General features: G+C 41.0%; 1 protein-coding gene across 1 annotated transcript in view; it reads left to right on the top strand.

Annotated features, from left to right (window-relative positions):
• Rab22a (RAB22A, member RAS oncogene family) overlaps nucleotides 1-17,085 on the top strand; it is a 62,447-nt gene extending 45,362 nt beyond the window's left edge. The window contains exons 4-7 of the mRNA XM_046433304.2: nucleotides 4,986-5,057; nucleotides 5,140-5,246; nucleotides 5,849-5,958; nucleotides 10,487-17,085. Of these exons, the coding sequence (XP_046289260.1) occupies nucleotides 4,986-5,057; nucleotides 5,140-5,246; nucleotides 5,849-5,958; nucleotides 10,487-10,584 (387 nt within the window). The 3' untranslated portion in view covers nucleotides 10,585-17,085. The remainder of the gene's footprint in view (nucleotides 1-4,985; nucleotides 5,058-5,139; nucleotides 5,247-5,848; nucleotides 5,959-10,486) is intronic.
• Nucleotides 17,086-20,728: the final 3,643 nt, after the last annotated feature.

The raw sequence follows: 20,728 nt of genomic DNA, 5'->3' as shown, positions 1-20,728 counted from the left end.
CCATTATTACACCATCAGTGTAGAAAAACACTTCAAATGCTTTCTATCTGCATGTGATGATGTAGAAGAAAGCTGTTTAGCAGAATCTAGCAGACCCTACATCCAGATCCTAAACATTTACATCCCTACTTGTTGTGGTTCTCCTGATGGCTTTTTCCACAGGTCAGAACACCAGGAAAGCTCACAGTTATTATCACCATAGTCTTGTAAGGAATTGTTCTTATGTTAAAAGTCAGGAACTTAATGACTTAGGGTCATCTAGAACCGGAGTAACAGACTATGGCCTATGGGCCAAATCCAACCTGTTGCCTGTTTTTGTAAGTAAACTTTTTATTGGAACATAACCATGCTGGTTTCCATGGCTGTTTTCATTCTACGGTAATAGAGATGAGTGGTTGTGACAAAACTCAAATGGTCCACAAAGCTGTAATATTCTTGGCCCTTGCCTTAAAAAGTTTGCTATCTCCTGATTTAGAGCCACATTTGGAGCACAGATGTGCTGATGTCTTTTGAGTTTCTTTATGTGCTTCCATCTTTTTTCTTTACACCAAAATGATATGGAAAGAGTTTCAACATGACAGAAGAGTACCCTATAATAGACTAACCTTCCCAGATACAGCAATTTATATACAAACTCTGGATAAAACTTTTAAAATGTATTGCAGAGCAACCAGATGCAGCCAGGGACTGAACAAAAGAGCTATGATGGGCATGGTCCACATTGTCACAGCTTTTCCTAGTTAACACTCCTCAGACCATATGGCAACTAGGACTCAAGCAGAAAGCCTGTCTTTTTAGCTTATGACACCTGTGAGTCGTGTTGAGGACTGCAAGAACAACTGGGAAAAGAGGATACAAATCCCACAAAAATGGTCCCAGCAAGGAGGGAAGCCCCAAAGTCTGTTTATAAGTTTTCCTCAAGTCTTTGGTTGACCATCCAAGTTGTGAATATACAGAGGAGACATTACCAAACCCAGAAGAGACCAACAGCTAGAAGAGTGACTAGAACAGAGCAGAGACTGCCATTACAGCAGAGCTGAAGTCTGGAGTTTGAACCCAGTCCTGCCATGTTAGAGGGGAGGGGTAAACACCTCAGGCATCCCATTGAAACTTCCGAAGGGCAGTGCCTCATCAGTGGAGAACAGGTCCTGCAACTAAGGGGGACCTTGATGGCCTTACACAAAGTTAAGGTGGCCTGTCTCACAGTGGCTAGCCGGTAATTTAACACTCTGCAAAGAAGAAAACAAAAACTAGTTTTCTTAAGTGTATCATCCATGCTGTCCAGTATACAGTCAGAATGATTATACATACAGAGAAGAAGGAGAAGAGGACACAGGGAGAACAACTCCCCACCCATTATTAGAATTTGCAGATACAGAATTTAAAGCACACATTTTAAGTATGTTCAAAGATTTAAAGAAAAGTAGTCTTAACTACTTAACTGCAGAAGAGAAATCTCACTCTTAATGAAAAAGAATCAAATGGGAATGCTAAAACTGAAAGCTACATTTCATTTTTATTTAAGGTGAAGAATTCACTGGATAAGTGATAGAACAAATTAATCAGAGGAACAGAGTAGAAAAAGGTGAACAATACTTATTGAGACAAATTCAAATAGCCTAACATGGGTATAATTGAGACCCAGAAGAAGCAAAGAAAGAGAGAGGTTCAGGGGAAAAAGAGACTCCAAAAAGAATGCCTAAAATATTCCCAGATCCAGTGAAACCCCATCTCACAAAACCAAGAAGTTCAGCAAACATGTAAGTACAACAAAAACCACATTTAGATACATACATCATGAATCAAACTGCTGAAACCAGAAATTGAATCTCAAAAGCAGCCACAGATGAAAGATACATTATATGTGAGGGAACAGTTTGAATGATGGCTGTCTTCTTACAGAAACAGTGATGACCAGAAGTCAGTGGGACAGTATCTCTACCATGCCAAAAATACCTGTCAAATATGAAGTCAAAATAGGATGCTATTAGAAAAGCAAAAACAATTCAGCAGCAGTTCACAGAAAGTTTTTCAGGCTAAAGTGAAATGACTTTGGTAAATAAATGGTAAATAAGATCCACAGGAAGAAATAACCAGCCTTGGGATATAGTAAATATGAGAATCTCTCATTGTTTCTTCTCAACTATAAAAGAAAACTGGCCATTTAATTTAAAAATTATGATATTGGATTGTGGAATTTATAGTGTAGATAGATTTTAAATATTTGACAACAGCACAAAGAATTTGGGATAAAAAGCATTCGATGCTTGGATGGTTCTTACATTTTATATGAAGTGATAACATTTTAAACTCTTAAGTACACTAGAAAAAAATGTATATTGTGGTTACAAGAACAGCCACTTAAAAAGTGATGTAAGATAATATCGCTGCATCCAATCCAAAGAGAAGAGTAAAGGAAGGACAAAGGAATTTAGAAAGAAATGGAACACACATAAAAAAAAGCAGTGGACCGAGACCCAAGCACATCAGTAGGTGCGTTGAACGTAAAGGACCATTGCACTTGGAAGGCAGAGGTGGGCAGATGTGCCGAAAGGCGGGACCGGACTGTGTGCTGGTTAAAGATTGTTCGTGAATACAAAGAAAGGTTGAAAACAAGAGAATGGAAATGATATTCTATGCAAATCATAGACAGAAGACAGCCACTGTGCTCAAGTTCATAGTAGGAAGTAGGCTCAGAGACAAAGATTATGTCAAGGTTAAACAGGGACATTAAATTTCACGTTTGCTATCCTGGTGGATGGCTTCTTTTTTTTTTTTAATATTTATTTTTTTAGTTCTCGGCGGACACAACATCTTTATTTTTTATTTTTATGTGGTGCTGAGGATCGAACCCAGCGCCCCGCACATGCCAGGCGAGCGTGCTACCGCTTGAGCCACATCCCCAGCCCCGTGGTGGATGGTTTCTATGGATGTGTACGTCCATCACTTATCAGTTGCACAGCTAAGGTCTTTGCTTTACTCATGTGAATTTTACCTTACAGTTTTGAACAAAGAAAAAGAAAGAACCCTGTAAAGGATGTTGCCACCATAAGCGTATCAGAAATGAAAACTAATACCATAACCCTTTCTTCCACCTGTGTGCTTGCTGTGTTTGCTGTGGAAGTCAGTCCGACATTCAAAATCTTTTTTACCTAATGTAGTTTCTTCCCCTCCCCCTCATGTGTGGTCCTAGGAATTGAACCCAGGAACACTCTACCATGAGCTACACCACAGCCCTTTTTGTTTTTCATTTTGAGTCAGGATCTCACTCAGTTGCCAAGACTGGCCTTGAACTTTGTGATCCTCCTGCCTCAGCCTCCCAAGTAGCTGGAATGACAGGTGTGGCCATTGCACTCAGATATAGTTCCTTTTCCTGCATTGTTTTCTTAACTTACAACTTTTATTTTTGTTTTCTTCTAAAACTTACCATTTTGTTGGAAGTAGGCTTTCACCCAGGCAGACCTTTTACTCACAGAGATTAGTGAACATTTCTGTCTGTGGACATACAGATCTGGCATTTAGTTTGACATCCCCACGTTACAGTTCTTCGTTTGCTCACCAGTTCTTGATTACCTCAGGTGCTAGGCCCTGAGATAAAAGGGAGTGCAAAACACTGATGCTATCTTCCCTCATGGAGCTTATAGTCATATTTTTCTCTTTCTTTTGTAAAACTCAAAGTAACATGAAAGTTTAAAAGCAAAAAGATTATGGGCTGGGTTTGTGGCTCAGCGGCAGAGGGCTTGCCTAGCACGTGCAAGGCGCTGGGTTCGATCCTCAGCACCACATGAAAATAAATAAATAAATAAAATAAAGGTGTTGTGTCCAACTACAACTAAGGGGAAAATTTTTTTTAAAAAAAAGCCAAAAATTAAACTAACTGATAAGAAGTTAGAGTCCAGACTGTCACTGTGGCCCAAGTAACTGAGGCAGGAGGATCGCACATTGGAGGCCAGCCTCAGCAACTTAGCAAGACCCTGTCTCAAAAAATAAAAAAAGGGTAAGGATATAGCTCAGTGGTTGAGCACCCTTGGTTCACAACCCAGGGTCACAAGAAAAGAAGTTGCAATGTGCACAGTTCTGTGTGTATGCTGCATATGCACCAGTGCTCCCCCATGAAGGCATTCCTGCCATATTTGGTATAAGCTGCCAGAAACAGCAGGATGCAGTACACAACATGACATCATACAGTTCAGCCTTCAAAGTTGAAGTGTGAAGGCAAAAGTCTAGTCTGTTAACTTTGGCCTCACATTCTGTGGATGATGCTTTTACGAGGACATTTGCACAGGAACCAGATTTTGACTGGGGAAAGTGCTTCATGTTTCCTGTTTGGCATTCATCAAAAAAAGGGCTCACTAAACCACCGTAGCTGTGGAAGTGGTTACTCCTCCTCATTTCTTCTCATCCTTATTGTGCTCAGTGGAGGGGAGGTGGAAATGAAATGAGACATGTACCCTGCATTTGGGAATCACCACATGGATTAAGATATCAAGAAAGCATGTTGCAGACTCATTCGAGTAGTGAATTTAAATGTGTAACCTTGTCTAGGACAATCAGCATCTGGATTACAGGGTGATCTCTGAGACACCCCAATGCAGCACTTCTCTGGAGAACTGTTCACAGCATTATTTTTATCTCCCTGATAGTTTGGAAAGCCAAAGTTTAAAGGACTATTGAACAAATGAATTTGGGAATTACAACATTGAGTTCAATTAAAAAGCCTTTTTAGCTGAATCAATTGTTTATAGCACCATATTTAATTCCTATAAAACTGTATTCTAAACTATCTTCTGAGAGACATTTCAGTGATAACATTAAAAGTTTTCGCCTTTGGTAATTACTGGTTCATTTGCTTTAAAACATGATGTCATCTTTGGCTTCAGAGAAAGATTACCTTTTGTACAGGGATAATGGACTTTGAAGTCTAATTTAAAAAAAAAAAATATTTAACCAGTTTTTCCAATGTTGTTGTTTATTTCCCTCTGCAGTTTCGTGCCTTAGCACCAATGTACTATCGAGGCTCAGCTGCAGCTATAATCGTTTACGATATCACAAAAGAAGTAAGACCATATTCAGTTTTCCTTAGAATATTTTGGAGATTCTTAGTTGCTTAGATCTCCAGTTTCTTCCTTTGTATTACAGGAGACATTTTCAACATTGAAGAACTGGGTAAAAGAGCTTCGACAGCATGGCCCACCTAATATTGTAGTTGCCATTGCAGGAAATAAGTGTGATCTTATCGATGTCAGGTAAGTTATTAGACAAAGAGATTGCACTGCTGATTACGTGTTCCTGTTCTTAATGAGCAATATCCAGTGTAAAAATCTTGGTGTGTGTGTTTTTTTTGTTTTTTTTTAATCTTTGACATTGAAAAATTCCTTTTTGTTATATGATCTGAGTCCTGAAATTTCAAACTAAAATTATAATTTCAGGCATTTGGAGCAAATCACATTATGTCTATAGACAGGTGTGTAATTTACTTGAACATTGGTCACATCACAGTTGGCAGCCTGGGGGGCTCTTGTGTTACAGAACTGAATAAGGAAAGCACATTTATTAGAATTTTCTCTCTACCGTTTCCATAATTCCCAAGGCAGGGGTTTTTTATTTTTATTTTGGGGGTAGGAGTAGAAAACCTTGCCCTAATCATTCCATTAGCTATGTTGTTAGTGGTACTGGGTTTTGTTTGTTTAAACACAGAAGTGATATAATTGGGAAGACTGAGTGTTGGGGTTCACAGAGCCATTCAGAACACCCTCTGTCATCAATAATCTGGTTAATTACTGGGTAGGTGGGGGTAACATAAGCTCTTAATGGGTAGAAGTTCTGATTTGCAATTGTTGCCTTACAGAGAAGTCATGGAGAGAGATGCTAAGGACTACGCTGACTCCATTCATGCGATTTTTGTAGAGACCAGCGCAAAAAATGCGATAAACATAAATGAGCTCTTTATAGAAATTAGTGAGTATCTCTGTTCTTATGGGTTTCCTCTGTGCAGAACAACTTCAGAAAGAATTATCTTCCTGGTTAGAATTCCCATCGTATTTTGAGTAGTCTAGTCTCTGGTGCTGTCGTCAGTGAAATGAGATTTGAGAGTACAAGAGGAACGGCCAGCTTTCCTCTCAAGGTGTGATTGCTGGAGAGCTGCTGCCTGATGACTGTGGCTCTTCTGGAAATAATGTTGCTACTGAATAAGTAATGCACAGGGCATGAGGTCACAGAAGCTATAGTCTCCCTCTTTCTCTATTTAAATGTATTTCAATTAGTCATCCAAGGTCATCAAAAATGAGCAAAATAAATAAAAGGAAATAAAATGCAGATATAATTACCCTGCAAGAAAATCCTCAAAAATTAGTAGTAAGCAGGGGAGAGGTATGGAGATCTTTTTCCTACCCTCCCCTTCCCCTTCCAGAGTGTTGCATGATGACACTAGATAGGAGAGAGGCTGCTGCATGCCTTTGGGATCCCCTACAGATTGTATCTATGTTTATTCATTTCATTCAAATTCATCAAAATATTTATTGGAAACTGTTCCAGGCTCTGGGGAGAGAGCCTGAAGAAGATAGACACAGCCCTTGCTCTCTCAGAGCGCACGTTCTGCCAAGGGAGACAGAAAGTGAACGCCAGATAAATAGGATCATTTCAGATCATAATAAGAGACATGAAGAAAATAATTTACAGGGGGAAGTGGCAAGGGGGTGGGAAAGACGGTGGAATGAGACGGGCATCATTACCCTAGGTACATATGTGATTGCACAAATGATGTGACTCTATTTCACGTACAACCAGAGAATTGAAAAATTCTGCTCCATTTATGTACAATGCATCGAAGAGCTTTCTACTGTCATGTATAACTGATTAGAACTAATTTTTGAAAAAAGAAAAAAGAAAATGATTTAGGATGAAGTGAAAAAGTACCTGCAGGTGATCAGGGAAGGCCTCTCTGAGGAGGTGATACCAGCTGAGGTCAAACAGAGCAGACCCTCTCAAGATTCGGGAGTTCACATTGACATGGCAGGCGCCAGGGAGGTGCAGGAGTCAGCCCTGCAAGGTCAATGCATTAAGGCCCACCCTCTGGTTAAGATCTGAGACAGCTAGAACTGGAAAGGTTCTTAGCTTCTGTGAAGAAGGGTTGTGAACTCCAGTGCCCACCAAGGCCAAGTGGAGAAGTCTCCCGGGAAGCCCTGGGGTTTGGCCCCAGCTCCAGCAACTGGAGTTAAGCTGGAGTATAAGCCTCTTGGTGCCCAGTTGCGGAGGTGGTTTTCAAGGTTTTTTATGGTTTACTTTTGTTTTGCTTTTATGTTGCTATCTGTAGTTTGCTCAGAGATCTGGATTTTTATGTAATGTGTCCCATTGTTTAGATCTGGCCGTTTACACTAAGCACAGTGTCATGCGCCTATAATCCCAGCAATTTGGGAGGCTGAAGCAGAAGGATGGCAAGTTCAAAGCCAGCCTGAATAACCTGGCAAGATCCTGTCTCAAAATTTTAAAAGGGCTGGAATGTAGTTCAGTGGGAAAATGCCCCTGGGATTAACCCCCAGTATAGCCAAAAAAAAGAAGAAGAAGGTTGTGAACTGTATCAACAGTGTGATTGGGAGTGTGGTTCAGGCAGAGCAATTGCTTGCCATGACTGAGGTCTTGGGTTCTATCATCAGCGTCACCAAAAAAAAAAACGATTCACAAAGATTAGAAAAATTGTCATAGGTAGAAATCAGGTTTATGTTTTCACTGGGTGCTGCTGTCACATTGTATGAGCACAGTGCCTAGCATAACTGTGTGTTGAAGATTCATATGGAAAAGTTCACCTACAGAAGCACAAAGGCCAATGTGTTGTTCCCAGTGGAGTAGAGCCTGTGGGTGCACTCAGGGTAAGCCATGGCTCTCCTGCTTCCAGGATGACAACCATCCTGTTAACTCTTTAACATGGTTTGGTTTTACATATGTTTTGTGCTATTTATATTTTTTAAAGCATGCTCTGTTTACTCTTTGTGTCTGGTTTCTCTTATTATATATTACATTTTTAGATCATCCCTATTATCTCATGGAGCTGTAGGAGATGCATTCTCGGGGCGTGTGTGTATCAGGTTCCAGATTCAGAGGTGGGGACTGGGGAAGGGGGATATCCATGGTATAATCATCCATTCTGCTGTAGATGGACATTTGGACAGTTGTTTCCAATTTAAAGCTACTACAGTACTGTTCTGAACATTCTGGTCATGTCCTTTGGTGAACATCTGTACACATTTTGTTAGATATCTTTATCCCCAAAAGAAGAATAGCTGGGTCGTTGGATTTACCTGTATTCATATGATTTCACTGCCAATATTCACAATGGTGGTTATGCCAGTGGATACTCATCAGTGTATGTGTGAGGTTCTACTCCTGTATCTCTGCTGGGCAGGTAGTGGACTACATTTCCCCTGGGTTGATGAAACCGAGCGCTGTCCAGACACTTATGTACGTTTCTGTGCTCTCTGAGTGGTCTGTCTTATGAAGTGCCTGCCAGGCAACTGCCTTCTTAATGTCTATGCTGCTTTATTTTGTTCGTCCCTTGTTGATTATGTGTATTAGAAATATCTCCTCCTCTGTGGCCTGACTTTAATTTTTGAATCAATCTTCAATCAACTGAAGTTTTTCATCTGAATCTAATCCACTTTGTCCTTTTTTTTTTTTTCATGGTCAGCATATGATTTTTAGTTCCTGTTTAAGAAACCATTGCCTATTCCCAGATGATAAAGATGTTTTCTTCTAGGAATACTCATTCTAAAAAGACTTTTTGTCACATTTAATAGCTGCTTCTGTGATATCTGCATTTGAGTTTCCATTTATTGAGAAAAACATAATAACAAGAAGCTTCAGTAAAGCTTTTAAATAATTGGTAACTTATAAATATTACAGCAGTATCTGTAGATATTTGAGAAGTTGCAGGAGACTTTTTAGTTGATGTGGGGACCATGCCGTGTGCTGCCCACACATGTTATACACTTCCCAGAATGGTGAAGTCTTGAGGCTTGATTGTCAAGGACCTGAGAGTTGCTGCCAGTTCTCTCTTAGCCTTGCTAACATCAGAAGCTGTGCCTGTCCATTCATTCCATGTTTACGAATACCTCCACACCAGGTAGTGTGCCACAAAGATTCCAGGAATACCACCCATATGGAGAAACAGGATCTCTCTTCTCTAGAAGAGCGTAGGGTGTAGTTAGAGGGAGTCAGTCATGTAAACAAATATGTCCTGGTGTGCTTCTAGTGACCTGATGGAATTCGGTATCTGAGATGGAGAGAGGTAGGAAGTAGGTGGGCATCAGGAAAGCCATCTTAGAGAAAGTAGCCCTTGATTATCAGCCAGGTAGATGGACGGGTGATTTAAGATTTGTCTCAAATTTGACATTATGCTTCACAGAGCAGTAAAGTGAAACCTGTTCATTCCTACACATTGTTGGTAGGAGAATAAAATGGCACAGCCTCTTTAGAGAGCAATCTGGCAGCATCTGTGAAAATTTAAATCACGAATCCTTCTTGCATTTGTGCTAAACAGACACTGGGAAGACATTGTGTGTCAGACAAATGCCAAGTATAGAATAGCATGACCTAGCTCCTCCAATCCTGTTTGTTTATCCAACACACACAAAACACACACACAACACACACACACACCATTATTATAACATCAAAATATGGGAATAAACTAAATATCCATCAGTGGAAGAACAGTTAAATATATGATGCATACAGGTGATGTAAAGCTAATAAAAGAAGCAGCCGTCTCCACTGTGCTAAGGAGGAGCAGTCCCCAGGATGTATTGAGTGAAAACATCAAGGAGGAGGTCAGTTCCTACTACTTGCTCTCCTTCATGCTTCAGAAAGCAGAGTGGGGCAGGAACCAGATACTCCCTCCCCAGAAGGCTGCACCAGCAGTAGGTCACAGTGGTAGCTCTGCCATGACACTAAGGGACAGGCATGTTCTGATCGAATTTTTTTTTAACATGTAGTTTATTATCTATTCAATGTTTTTTTTTTTAATGTGTAATTTTTTAATTAAAAATTTTACTAATGGTCTCAGGATGTAGCTCAGTATAGAGTGTTTGCCAAGTATGCATAAGGCTCTGGGTTCAATCCCCAGAACTACAAAAAAAAAAAAAAATTCTTGTTTCTTTACTAAGTACTGTGTAATATCCTTGTTTGGATCCTGGGACCGAAACTGGACATTAGTGGAAAAACTGGTGATACCTGAAAAAAGTCTAATGTTGATTTATTCACTTCAACAAATGTCCCAAGACAATATAAGACCCCAGTCTATATTGAAGGGAACAAGATGAGATGTACAGCAACTCTGTGCATCAGTCATCTTTGCAACTTTTCTGTAAATTATTCCCAAGGAAAATGTTTATTAATATTTTTTTTAACTCAAATTGCATCTGCAAAATTGTGTCTGAGAAGGAACCGATTTGGAAAGTTGTAGCTGATTCCCTCTCCTCCCATTTTGGTGTAGGTCGAAGAATTCCATCCACGGACGCCAACCCGCCATCTGGCGGTAAGGGCTTCAAACTCCGCAGACAGCCGTCAGAGCCAAAGCGAAGCTGCTGCTGATGAGCCTCAGCCTCAGACTCGATGGTGAAGCAGGTGGTCCTGACAGTTAGCAGGAGGGCCGGGGGCCTGCTACCAGTGTCCACCTAGCCGCTCGAGTCTTCTTCATGCAAAAAGGACTCACAGAAATTGGCCGGTTCTGTTCTCCCCTTGAAGACTGCAGCAATGGTATTTCAGTCTGTGGACGTCCAGTGTGTCCAGGATCTGTGGTGTCCAAAGGGACCGCATCATTGACTTTGACCTTGCTGAAGGGAGCACGTCATTGTATGGATGGTGGAATTAAATTGCTGAGTAGTTTTGTAATCAGGATTTTATGTAACATTTGTAAAAAGGGAAAATTAGCACTTTCGTGGTTCTTGGCGGGGGAAGGCAAGATTATCATTTCCTTGGTTTCCCGTTACCACGGTTGGAGGGAGTTGTATCATTTAAATGTGGTAGGATATTGCAGGTAGAGGGACGGCAGTTACTGTTGGAAGCTGAAATGGTTCTGTCTAGGACAGATGGAGATACTCCATCTCTGCTGTCTCTGAAGCACTTTCTGTGAAGCATGTTAGCCCCAGATACATACAGAAAGCCAACACCATGGCAGTGGTTGCTGGCCCACCCTGGGTTTGCTTTTGACCCTGTCGCGCATGTATCACTAAACACATCAGTGGCGCCACTGTGGTGGTGATAGAGAAGCACCTGGAATAAATGAACTGCATATGTCCTAAATAGGTTAGCAGCAGTTTAAAAAACAAGGAAGAGGAGAAAGTAATGTAAATGCTGTCAATTTTTTTATTTAATCCAAGTATTTTGGTGGGGAAAACAAGTATCTGTTGCTTAGCATATGTAAAGTTGTAGTCTGTATTTATGAGACCATTGCTTAAAGACTATAAATTATGTAAATACATTAATAAATTCTAAGTTTCATGCAGCACTCCATTTAATCTCGCACCCAGTCTTGTGATGCCCCCCCCACTTTTCAGCCTGTCCACTGGAGACTGAGGCACATTTATGTTGTGCAGAGGCATAGATGTTTAGCTTACAGTCTTTCCAGGTTTCTGTGCTTTCCCTTCCGCCCACCCCTCTTCCCTCTACATCCCATCTGGAAATGATAATAAAGACATATGCCACTTCGATGAGCCTGACTAGTTCTTGCTGGCCTGTGGTAAAAGAGTGTGCTCTGAGCTCAAGTCATTTACCTGGTCTTGGTAATAAGTTTCTCTCGGCTTTCACAGTGACCCCAGACCAACTGGTTTAAGAGCACTTTTCTTGTTAACAATCTAGCTTATCTTTTCGTTTCCTTTATTTTCCCCTGCCTCTGTTAGTGGTTAACACTCTTTTCCCTCAGGGAGCCTAATGAGGTTTTTAATATGATCTAAAAATAAGCACTGAAGTGCAGTTGGTGGAAATGTGCTCCTGGTCTAATTGGGCACCCTCCAACCTGAGTATTGTGCGAGAAGGAAATTTACAGGATTAAATAGGAAATGAAACAGCTTGAATTTCAAACTAAATTGTGTTTTCAGAGCTAGCCTTAAACTGAACAGTCAAAACTTTTGAAAATAATTGTTATTTCTTTGTGCCCCCCACTTGATATGGATAGATTTTAATGGGAAAATTATAACTCGGATTAAGTAAAAAATGACTCCCTTTTCCCTCTTGTATGTCTTAAGCATTTGAAATTGCTTTATTCTTCTTGAAATCATATAGAAAGAATGCAGTTGGTAAAAATTCCAACGCTGTTTTGTGTGAAATACACATGGACTCTTACCTCTCTAGCATTGCCTCCAACTCAGCACTAAATTAGCAAACTTGATACAAGAAGCCACATGACTCCTAGGGCTGGGCCCTTGCGACTGAAGGTGGCTTGATGTTACTTCATATATATCCAGGATGTCCAGCCACTGCCCTGGCCTGTCCCCAGCCTTCCCACTACCGGGCCTCTATCTCTACGACAACAAATAAAAACAAAGGTTGGCTGGCTGATTGCAGAAAAGGCAATGCATGTGAGGCCTTTTTTTGTCTTATTTCACAGAAAGATGATGCAAATCCACCACCTTCACATTTTTTCCACCAAACCTGCCAATAGATGCTGGTGAGCACATGGTGTCTTGGTGCGCGGGTGAGGTCCTTTGAACCTCTTCTGAGTGCCTCTGATCTCACTGTGATGTTCTCCATCTAGCCCAACTCGAGGCCATCTCTCCTGCCCTTTGCAGCTCTCTGCTTCTGTGAGTTTCTAGGGAATGATTCTGCCTGGTCACAGCCACATCTCACTAACGGACAAGCAGTGTGGGGCGTACGCTCAGGCATTTCTGGGGCCTCTTCTCCCTCATTTTCATCAGTCTCTCAAAAAAATTGACAGGGTGCTCTTTCGCTTGTAGTACCTTTGTAATGCCTAACAGCAACAACAGGTTTCTATCACAGATCCATGACCCATGCTCAGTGAAAATGGGGAAAAGGTCTTCATTTTATATTGTTTGCTTCTAAAATGCAAAGGTAAATATTAGAGTCAGGAGCAGTGCTTTACTTTGAACACATTTCAGATTAACCAGACTAAGCAGTGATCCACCACATTCCATATTTCTTTATTTCTTATGAGAAAAATCTCATAAGATTTCAAAGGAATTGAGACATAGCCCATCTGTAAAAAACTATTTGGTTCCCTTATGACGCAGGGCCATTTTTAAAAACTTTGGGACTGAATAGAAGAGAGAAATCATTAATTAGCTGCAAGTGTGTATCGATTCCTTTCAGAGAAGTTGAAATAAGCTCTTTGCAGGTGTCCAATCCTAGAAACCACTGGTCTCCAGATCTCTCCTTTTACATAAGTGTTTTTCTGATTCTGTGATAACTAATTAACTATCATGTGGTGATTAAAAGAACATAAAGTAAGAGTATGATTAAGTAAGTGTCCTTCATTTCCAACTCTCTATAAGAAGTGATTGGGGAGAAGTATCTACTACAAGCCCTTCTGGTTCCAAATGAAACCTCTATCACCTGCTTGTCAGCCACAGTCAGGACAGGCCCTGCTCAGAGCAGCTGAGAGATTTGTTTCTTTTAGATTAACACATGTCCTTGTTCCCTATTTCTGATGTTTGAAGTGCCTGCTCTCATGTTCCTCTTTCCTGGGTGCCCACCCATGTCTGAAAGGATGAAGGCATATCAGAGGCTTGATCTCCTGGGCCAGGATCCTTCTTGGGGTTGTCAGTTCTCTTTACTTTTAAATATACAAAGAGAAAGAAAACTGCATTTAATTCGGAACTTCTCTTCAAGTATTCTATTTCTTGTCTCAAGAAGGAAATAGGCTGAGGAGAATTTCTAAAACCCTGGGAGATAGAGCAATGAAAATGGCCTTTGGACAGTGATCACATGGCTTTCCTGGCATTGTCAAACTGGAGTGTCTGTTTTCCATGGCCTTGTGTTTCAGTAGGCAGGTTAGATTCAGATTATGCCATGCTCTTTGGTACGTGGGTCTCCAAATTTGTACGTGTGTTCAAATTTGTGCTAAGAGTGAATTGCAAAAGAGGTCGTATAAATTCTATTTGGCACTTTTTCATTCATTCTTTCAGAACACACTGAAAATGTGATGCATGGGCTCTTAGAGTCTCATGCACACAATGTATTGCATCTAACAGATGAGCCCACTAAACATACAGATGTCTTTGCAGGAGCCTGTGGAAGTGATGAGAGAGTCCTTCCTTCCTTCCAGAAAAAAGTTGTTGGGAACCCATTAGTGCTCATCATGCCAGGTGCCTGCTTTAGAATGTTTGGAGGAGAGTGACAGACACAGCCCACTAACTCAGGCTGGCCCTCCTTGCTAAACCCAGAAAGTTGCATGGCAGTGACAAGCTAGATGGGAAAATCTTCAGTATTTAAATTTGTTTTAAAGGAATGAACAACACAATTTTTGTTTATTGTTTGATTTCAAAGGAACTGCACCTCTTAATAGTTTTTAAAGGAAGAAATGGAATGTACCTTTGGGGATCACACTGTTAAATATATTTGACGTTAGCTTGGTTCATCAGAAAATTTTAAAACATTTTAAGTTTATCTTTAGGATATCCTGTGGTACTGTGATTTACAGAAAGAAAAAAAAAAAAAAAGTCCAAGCAACAAATGATCTAGGAGATAAGCAGTATACCCTGTAGTTTTAGAAAAGGGTGGTGGGGGTGAAATTTAGCCTGGGGCTTTAAGAAATGACCTCCGCAAATTTCTTTTGACAGCAGAGTTGCTTGTCTTGACTTCCAGTAATAGAAAACCAGGCAATTTGATTATCTGATTTGCAAGAAATGTTAATGGAATTCTGGGGCATTTGTCCTGTTTCATGTGCAAATGAAAGTCTAAAAATGTATTAGAAGAGTCCATTTTTCAGGAGCCTCCATTTCTTCCACCTAAGAGAATAAGTGATAGACCTGTTGTGATGAAGTCTCCTTTGACATCACCAGGAAGGTGAATAAATGGAACCAAGAAGCAGCACATTTCTCAGCTCATCCTTCAAGATTCTCTTAGCTTATAGGAAAATGATTTACTTTCCAAATCTGGAAGGACTTTCAGTAGCATAGATCAAGTTTAATTTGATGGTCTGTACCATCAGAAATAACTAATATCTGTGTTCTTTCCTTTCAGAGCATAATCAATTATAGCTATGCTAGAATATTTTTGGCTTCAAAACAAAAGGATTCAGAAGTTTAATTTCAAAAAGTCTCATGCCTTCCATCAATTCCTTTTGTTATGCTGAACATTTGAGATAGTAAGATTAGGCTATATCTACAGTAGGTGGTGAAGCCAACCATGATGTCTAACGGATTTTTTAAAAATTGTTTAATTCATTTTTGCAAGTTCATTTTTATATCTGTCTGGTGCCTCATCAAAATGCTTCATTATCCCAACAAACAAAATTGTGGTAGCTTTCAGGTGTTCAAGTACCAATTCTGACTGCCAATTGTAATGATTTTTTGAAGGAGTCTGGTTTTTTTTTTTTGGGGGGGGGGGGGGGGTTTGTTTGTTTTTTCTTGATGGGACTGGGGATTGAACCCAGGATGTTTTCCCACTGAGCTGCATCCCCAGCCCTTTTTTTATTTTGAGACAGAGTCTCACTAAGTTGCCTAGGCTGGTCTTGAACTTGGGGTTCTCCCTCCTTAGCCTTCTGAGTCACTGGAATTTACAGGCATGCACCACTGCACCTAGTAGCCCCTAAAAATTTTTGAAGCAGCTTTTGAATTTATTTACTTCCTTTGTATATGAAGTTATTAGGTAGTTCATGAAGCTTATTCTTAACATGGACCATGCAAGTGTCAGAGAGATAAGTCAACTCAGTGAGGGAGAGTCTTGTGCAGCCGGCTAGTGTTGGTGGCTCCATTTTTAAACCATGTGTTGTTCTGTATAGACAGAGCTTTATTGCCCTGGGAAAGGAAAAAAAAAAAATTTCCCTACTCTCATCTGTCTCATCCATCGTTTTGCTTTATTAGTCGCTCACATAATCACCATTTGCCACTCTGACCTTAAGAGTTTGTCTTTCCTTCTCTGTGATCAAAGCAGACTTCTTGCCTTAGTTCCCTTCTCACTTTTTGGTGACCTGTCCCTTGGAGACCCTGCATTGCTCACCTCCCCAGCACATGACGTGCCTTCTCCTGCAGCCGGTCACAGTTGCAGCACCAGGCTGCGCCCACTCCATCCAGCTGGGCGAGTCATGTCTATGCAATCAGATGCCAGAGCTGACTTTAGGTAAGGACCTCCAGGATTTCCAGAAGGGGAGTGGGCAGCCCTAGCTTACAGTGGGAACTCAGCTGATTGGCAGAATGGTTTTTTGTCACTGGTGATCGCCTAAGTGTCAGAATTTCACAAGAGTTTATAATAGAGCATTTGTTAAAGTGTATAAAAGTGCAAGTCAAAGGTCTAGAAGAGAAACAGCTAGAGAGATGAGCCTAGACGTTAAAAAAAAAAAAAAAAAACTAAGCCATTATACCAGCAACTCATTTCTCCTAAAAATGTCATACTTTCTTAAGACCTGATGCAAGGAATAAAATATTTGTGCCTTTTACAATAGCATCTGCTGTGGGGAAAAAATCAAATGCCTATAGTCTGGGCCTTTTTGTAGCACTGTAGAAGCCAGGTTGGGAGCCGTGGCTTCACACTGCATCTTGCACTGCCTGGGTACCTGTACTGGAATGTAAGGAGGATAATTTGCCAAGCTCATGCGGATGTTTGAAGATGTTATTTTTACAATCTTAACCTTGGGCTGGACCTGAGTCTCTGTGACCATATGATGTCTGTACTGTTTGTAGAAGCTGATGAAAGAAAACTAGAATTTTTGCCTTTTGTTGTAAGGTCTTTCTTTTTATACTTATGCTGGTAGTGGACAGTTTGAAAATGCAGGTCAATTTGGCCTACTTTTAACTGTGCTGTTTTGGCCTGAGTACTCTATAATGCGCTTGTGTAGAGTATGACATGCTAATCACTACAGAGTCTGTTGTAAGAAGGGTGTGTACATTTTGTTAATAAAATGCTGTGTTTACAGATGTACGTATCTGCCTTCCGATGGTTTCTCTTCACAGTCCTACATAACATGCATTCTTTTTTTTTTTTTTTTGAGAGAGAGAGAGAGAGAATTTTTATTTATTTTTTTAGTTTTCGGCGGACACAACATCTTTGTTTGTATGTGGTGCTGAGGATCGAACCCGGGCCGCACGCATGCTAGGTGAGCGCGCTACCGCTTGAGCCACATCCCCATTCTTAACTAAGTGTTGTGACGTTGTTTCAGAGGACTTGGGAACTGCTGCCCCAGAACAATGAAGCCTCGATGGCATCTGGTGAGAAGTGGTGCATCTAGATCGGGGGCCTAGGCTCCTCAGCCTCCTGCGTCCCCACCTCCCCAGTTCATCAGTAGCTGAGGTGGAGAGCATCTCTGCCGGCCTGCAGAGCCCCCTGGGCATTTCACAGGAACACCTGTGCCCACAGGAAGGCCCACAGGAGGGCTCTGGATTCCTGAAGGAAAGGCCTTCAGGCATCTCCATCGTTTGGTGGATTTCATTTACAGATGCCAGCATTTCCAGAGTCAGCATTAGCTCTGGACTCACTCAGTGCTCCCATGGAAGCACAGCTTCACACATTCCATTCCCATTTTCTCTCTGCTGTCCCTCTGTGCTGCAGTTGTGCTCAGAGGGAACCACAGAGAGCAGAGAGGGTTTGAGGCTCAGCTTGGCCCCTCTCCAGGCTATGTGGCTCTGAACAAGACCCTAAACCTGAGTGGTGTTTCCTTCATCTTCACCAAGGGAGGATAATCAGAGCTTACCACACAGGCTGTTTGGGTGGGATACCCCTCTGACTGGCATTTAACCCAGCACTACCAAAGAGTAAGCACTCACATACATTTTCACAAGCCATCTCCCTGATAATCCCTTCTGATCAAATAACTTTGATGTTGGTGAGGTAATTTGCAGGTTTGTTTTTCACATTTTAAGATAGGTACAAAAGTGCCATAAATCTTATATACAGTTTGGTGTCACGAAGGACACTCAAAAGGAGCAAGACATCATCCATATGATGAAGCCCTGGCCCGGGCCCACTTTGGTTGCCGTCCTGCTCTTAACGTCACCCACTGGCTTGCTGTCGTGCTTCGGGCCATATGTACACGTGGAATGTGCTCCTGGTTTGGCTTCTTTCATCCCACGTGCTGGGTAGTGGTTGCCTTCACTCTCTCAGATGGGTGTCCTCTGGCATGAACAAGCCACCATTTACACATCCCTCTGTGTGCACAGGCACTGGCTTGGCTCCAGATCTCTGCTGACAGGGACCTACTGCAGTGAGCACCGCACGTGCCTCTGGTGCACGTGTACACGTCTCTTGCACGCGTACCTGACAACACATATATTGTCACCTGCTCTTTTTTGCCTTAGTAGAGAGTTTTCTGAAGGGGTTTATCAACATTCCTCCCAACAGAAGGGTACAAGATTTCCATGGCTCAGAATCCTAGGCAGCACTTGATGTGGTCCCTGCTCGAAAGGCTGGACATCTACACTTCCTGCTAACAGAAGTTACCTCTAAGGGAAGAGACTTGGGTGACAGAACTGTCCCCTTTGTTTCACCTTTTGCTTTTATTTGTACATAAATACTTTAAATTTCTTCTTACTATGAGTATGTGTGTGTGTTTCTTATTTCAAAGGAAATCAGAAACTCCTGAACCCTAATCCTATCTTCAGAGCTTTAGTGAAAATTACCTCAGTGGATACTTTGAAATGGTATTTGTCTTATGTTTGTCCTTTTTAAACACGCGCGCGCGCGCACACACACACTTCATCTTAATCAATAAAAAGCTTACAGCCAGACTTGAAGTCAGTGTATAAAACTTTACAGCACACATTTATTTCCTTCTGGTTCTTGAGATCTTTTCAAGCTGTCCTAAATCCTCTTGGAAGAAAGTGGGGGAAGTATATGTTAAGGGGGGACTATAAATAATGGACCCAGATTCCTAAAGAACCTCAAGGTTTATTGCGGGTCTTTTTTCACTAGAGTTTAAGAAACAGATTTCCATTGAGACAGTAACTTGAGCATTGCAGAGCCTTTTAAGTTTTTCATTTATTTGTCTTCTAGTAATACCAGCCAAAACATGATTCTCCACTGAAAACAGTGGTGTTGGTTGGGAAGGCAAATGTCATCAGCATCTGGAATTTAGTCACCAGCATGTCAAGTTGTCACTTTTCCTTGTAGCACTGGGGAAGCCTATAAAACAGGAAGAAGGGAAAAATAAAAAAGCTTTATAGGTGACACCTGATCAAAATGAATCACTTTATCAATCACAATTTTAATCAGACCTCTAGTCACTCAGGTTTTTTATTTTCATTACAACTTTTCAGCATCTCCCAGAAAACATCAAAAGCACCAGACATCATCTTTCAAGAGCTGTGTGGGAAGCTGCTATGGGCTCAGGCACCACTGTTACTGGGGTGGAAAATAACAAGGGGGTTCACATTTCCCTTTATTAGTATTCAGTGTAGAATGGAGATTCAGGCCTCTGTTAATAAAATATATGTAAAATAAGGTGGGAAAGCTACCAGGGTTCCATTCCATTAGAAAAGGGCATTTTTAAGAAGAAAATTGTGGAGTTGTGAATGGTAATTTGAGGTTAATGCACAATGTTAGGGCACCGAGTCTGCACCAGTGGTATACTATCATCAACATTAAAATTGCATCAGCTGCACAAATGATGGGGTCAGGTCATGTCTTGTTTGCATATAAATGAGGACACATCATAGTGTAGAAATAAAAGCAGCAGACACCACAGCAGAGCGATGTGGATGCTGTGGCTGTGCTTTGCCAATAGGGTGGGCTGCTGCCTGCATCAGCCTTCACCATCCAGACTATCAAATCATAAAATAACCCACCCAGAATGTTCTGCTTGTAATTATTTCTCTATGTCCTATATCCAGTATGATAACCCTGTTAGAAAATTAGGATCCCTGTGTGTGGATTTTCTTTCCTGCTCTAACATTCCTTCTGAATGGAATAGGAGATAGAAGAGTTGGTGGCCAAGAGGCAATTTTTTTTAAGTGGCAATGACCTTGGGGCTGGCTGAAAGGATGGCAAATTTTGAAGCCATTTATGGTACATATCTGAAGCCATTATTGAATATATCAAATTCTCCCCTGAAACAGCCACCTTGAGAAGAAGAACAACCAATTATACCAACAAGAAGGACTCTTTCAGCATTAGCTGTTTGAAATAATATGCAAGTTTAGTGATCCCCAAATCTTGAAGAGAGCATTTCAAGAAGTAGAATAAACCCATGTGTGCTCAGGGTGGCCTCTGAAATGATGACTCAAGGTCATTTTTTAGAAGGGTTCCCAAGCCAGCTAGAAGACATTCCTGAGTGTCCTTGGGTCAGTAAATGTACCTGACCTTTGTCTTCCTCCTCATGAGTCAATCTGTGGTTTTCTTTGATTAATGATAATAGAGACTTTATTGGGCTACTGTGAATAATGGCAATCAGTCTAACTATGCAAATATCATTCATTGCACCAATAATACTAAATCCCATTACTAGCCCTGGCATAGAACCACATATAACAAAACTAGGTACATTCAAAACCTACTTTTTTCACCATAGGCCCATTAGGAACTTCATTACTTTCATATAAAAGCCTAAACAATATAGAAGCTTCTCTTCAGT

Source organism: Marmota monax, unplaced genomic scaffold, assembly GCF_021218885.2.
Source record: "Marmota monax isolate L192 unplaced genomic scaffold, Marmota_monax_Labrador192_F-V1.1 WCK01_AAM20220418_F8-fsc00014, whole genome shotgun sequence".
NCBI classification, from domain to species: domain Eukaryota; kingdom Metazoa; phylum Chordata; class Mammalia; order Rodentia; family Sciuridae; genus Marmota; species Marmota monax.
The sequence above is the reverse complement of the archived record's forward strand: the minus strand, read 5'-3'. Positions and strand labels throughout refer to the sequence as shown.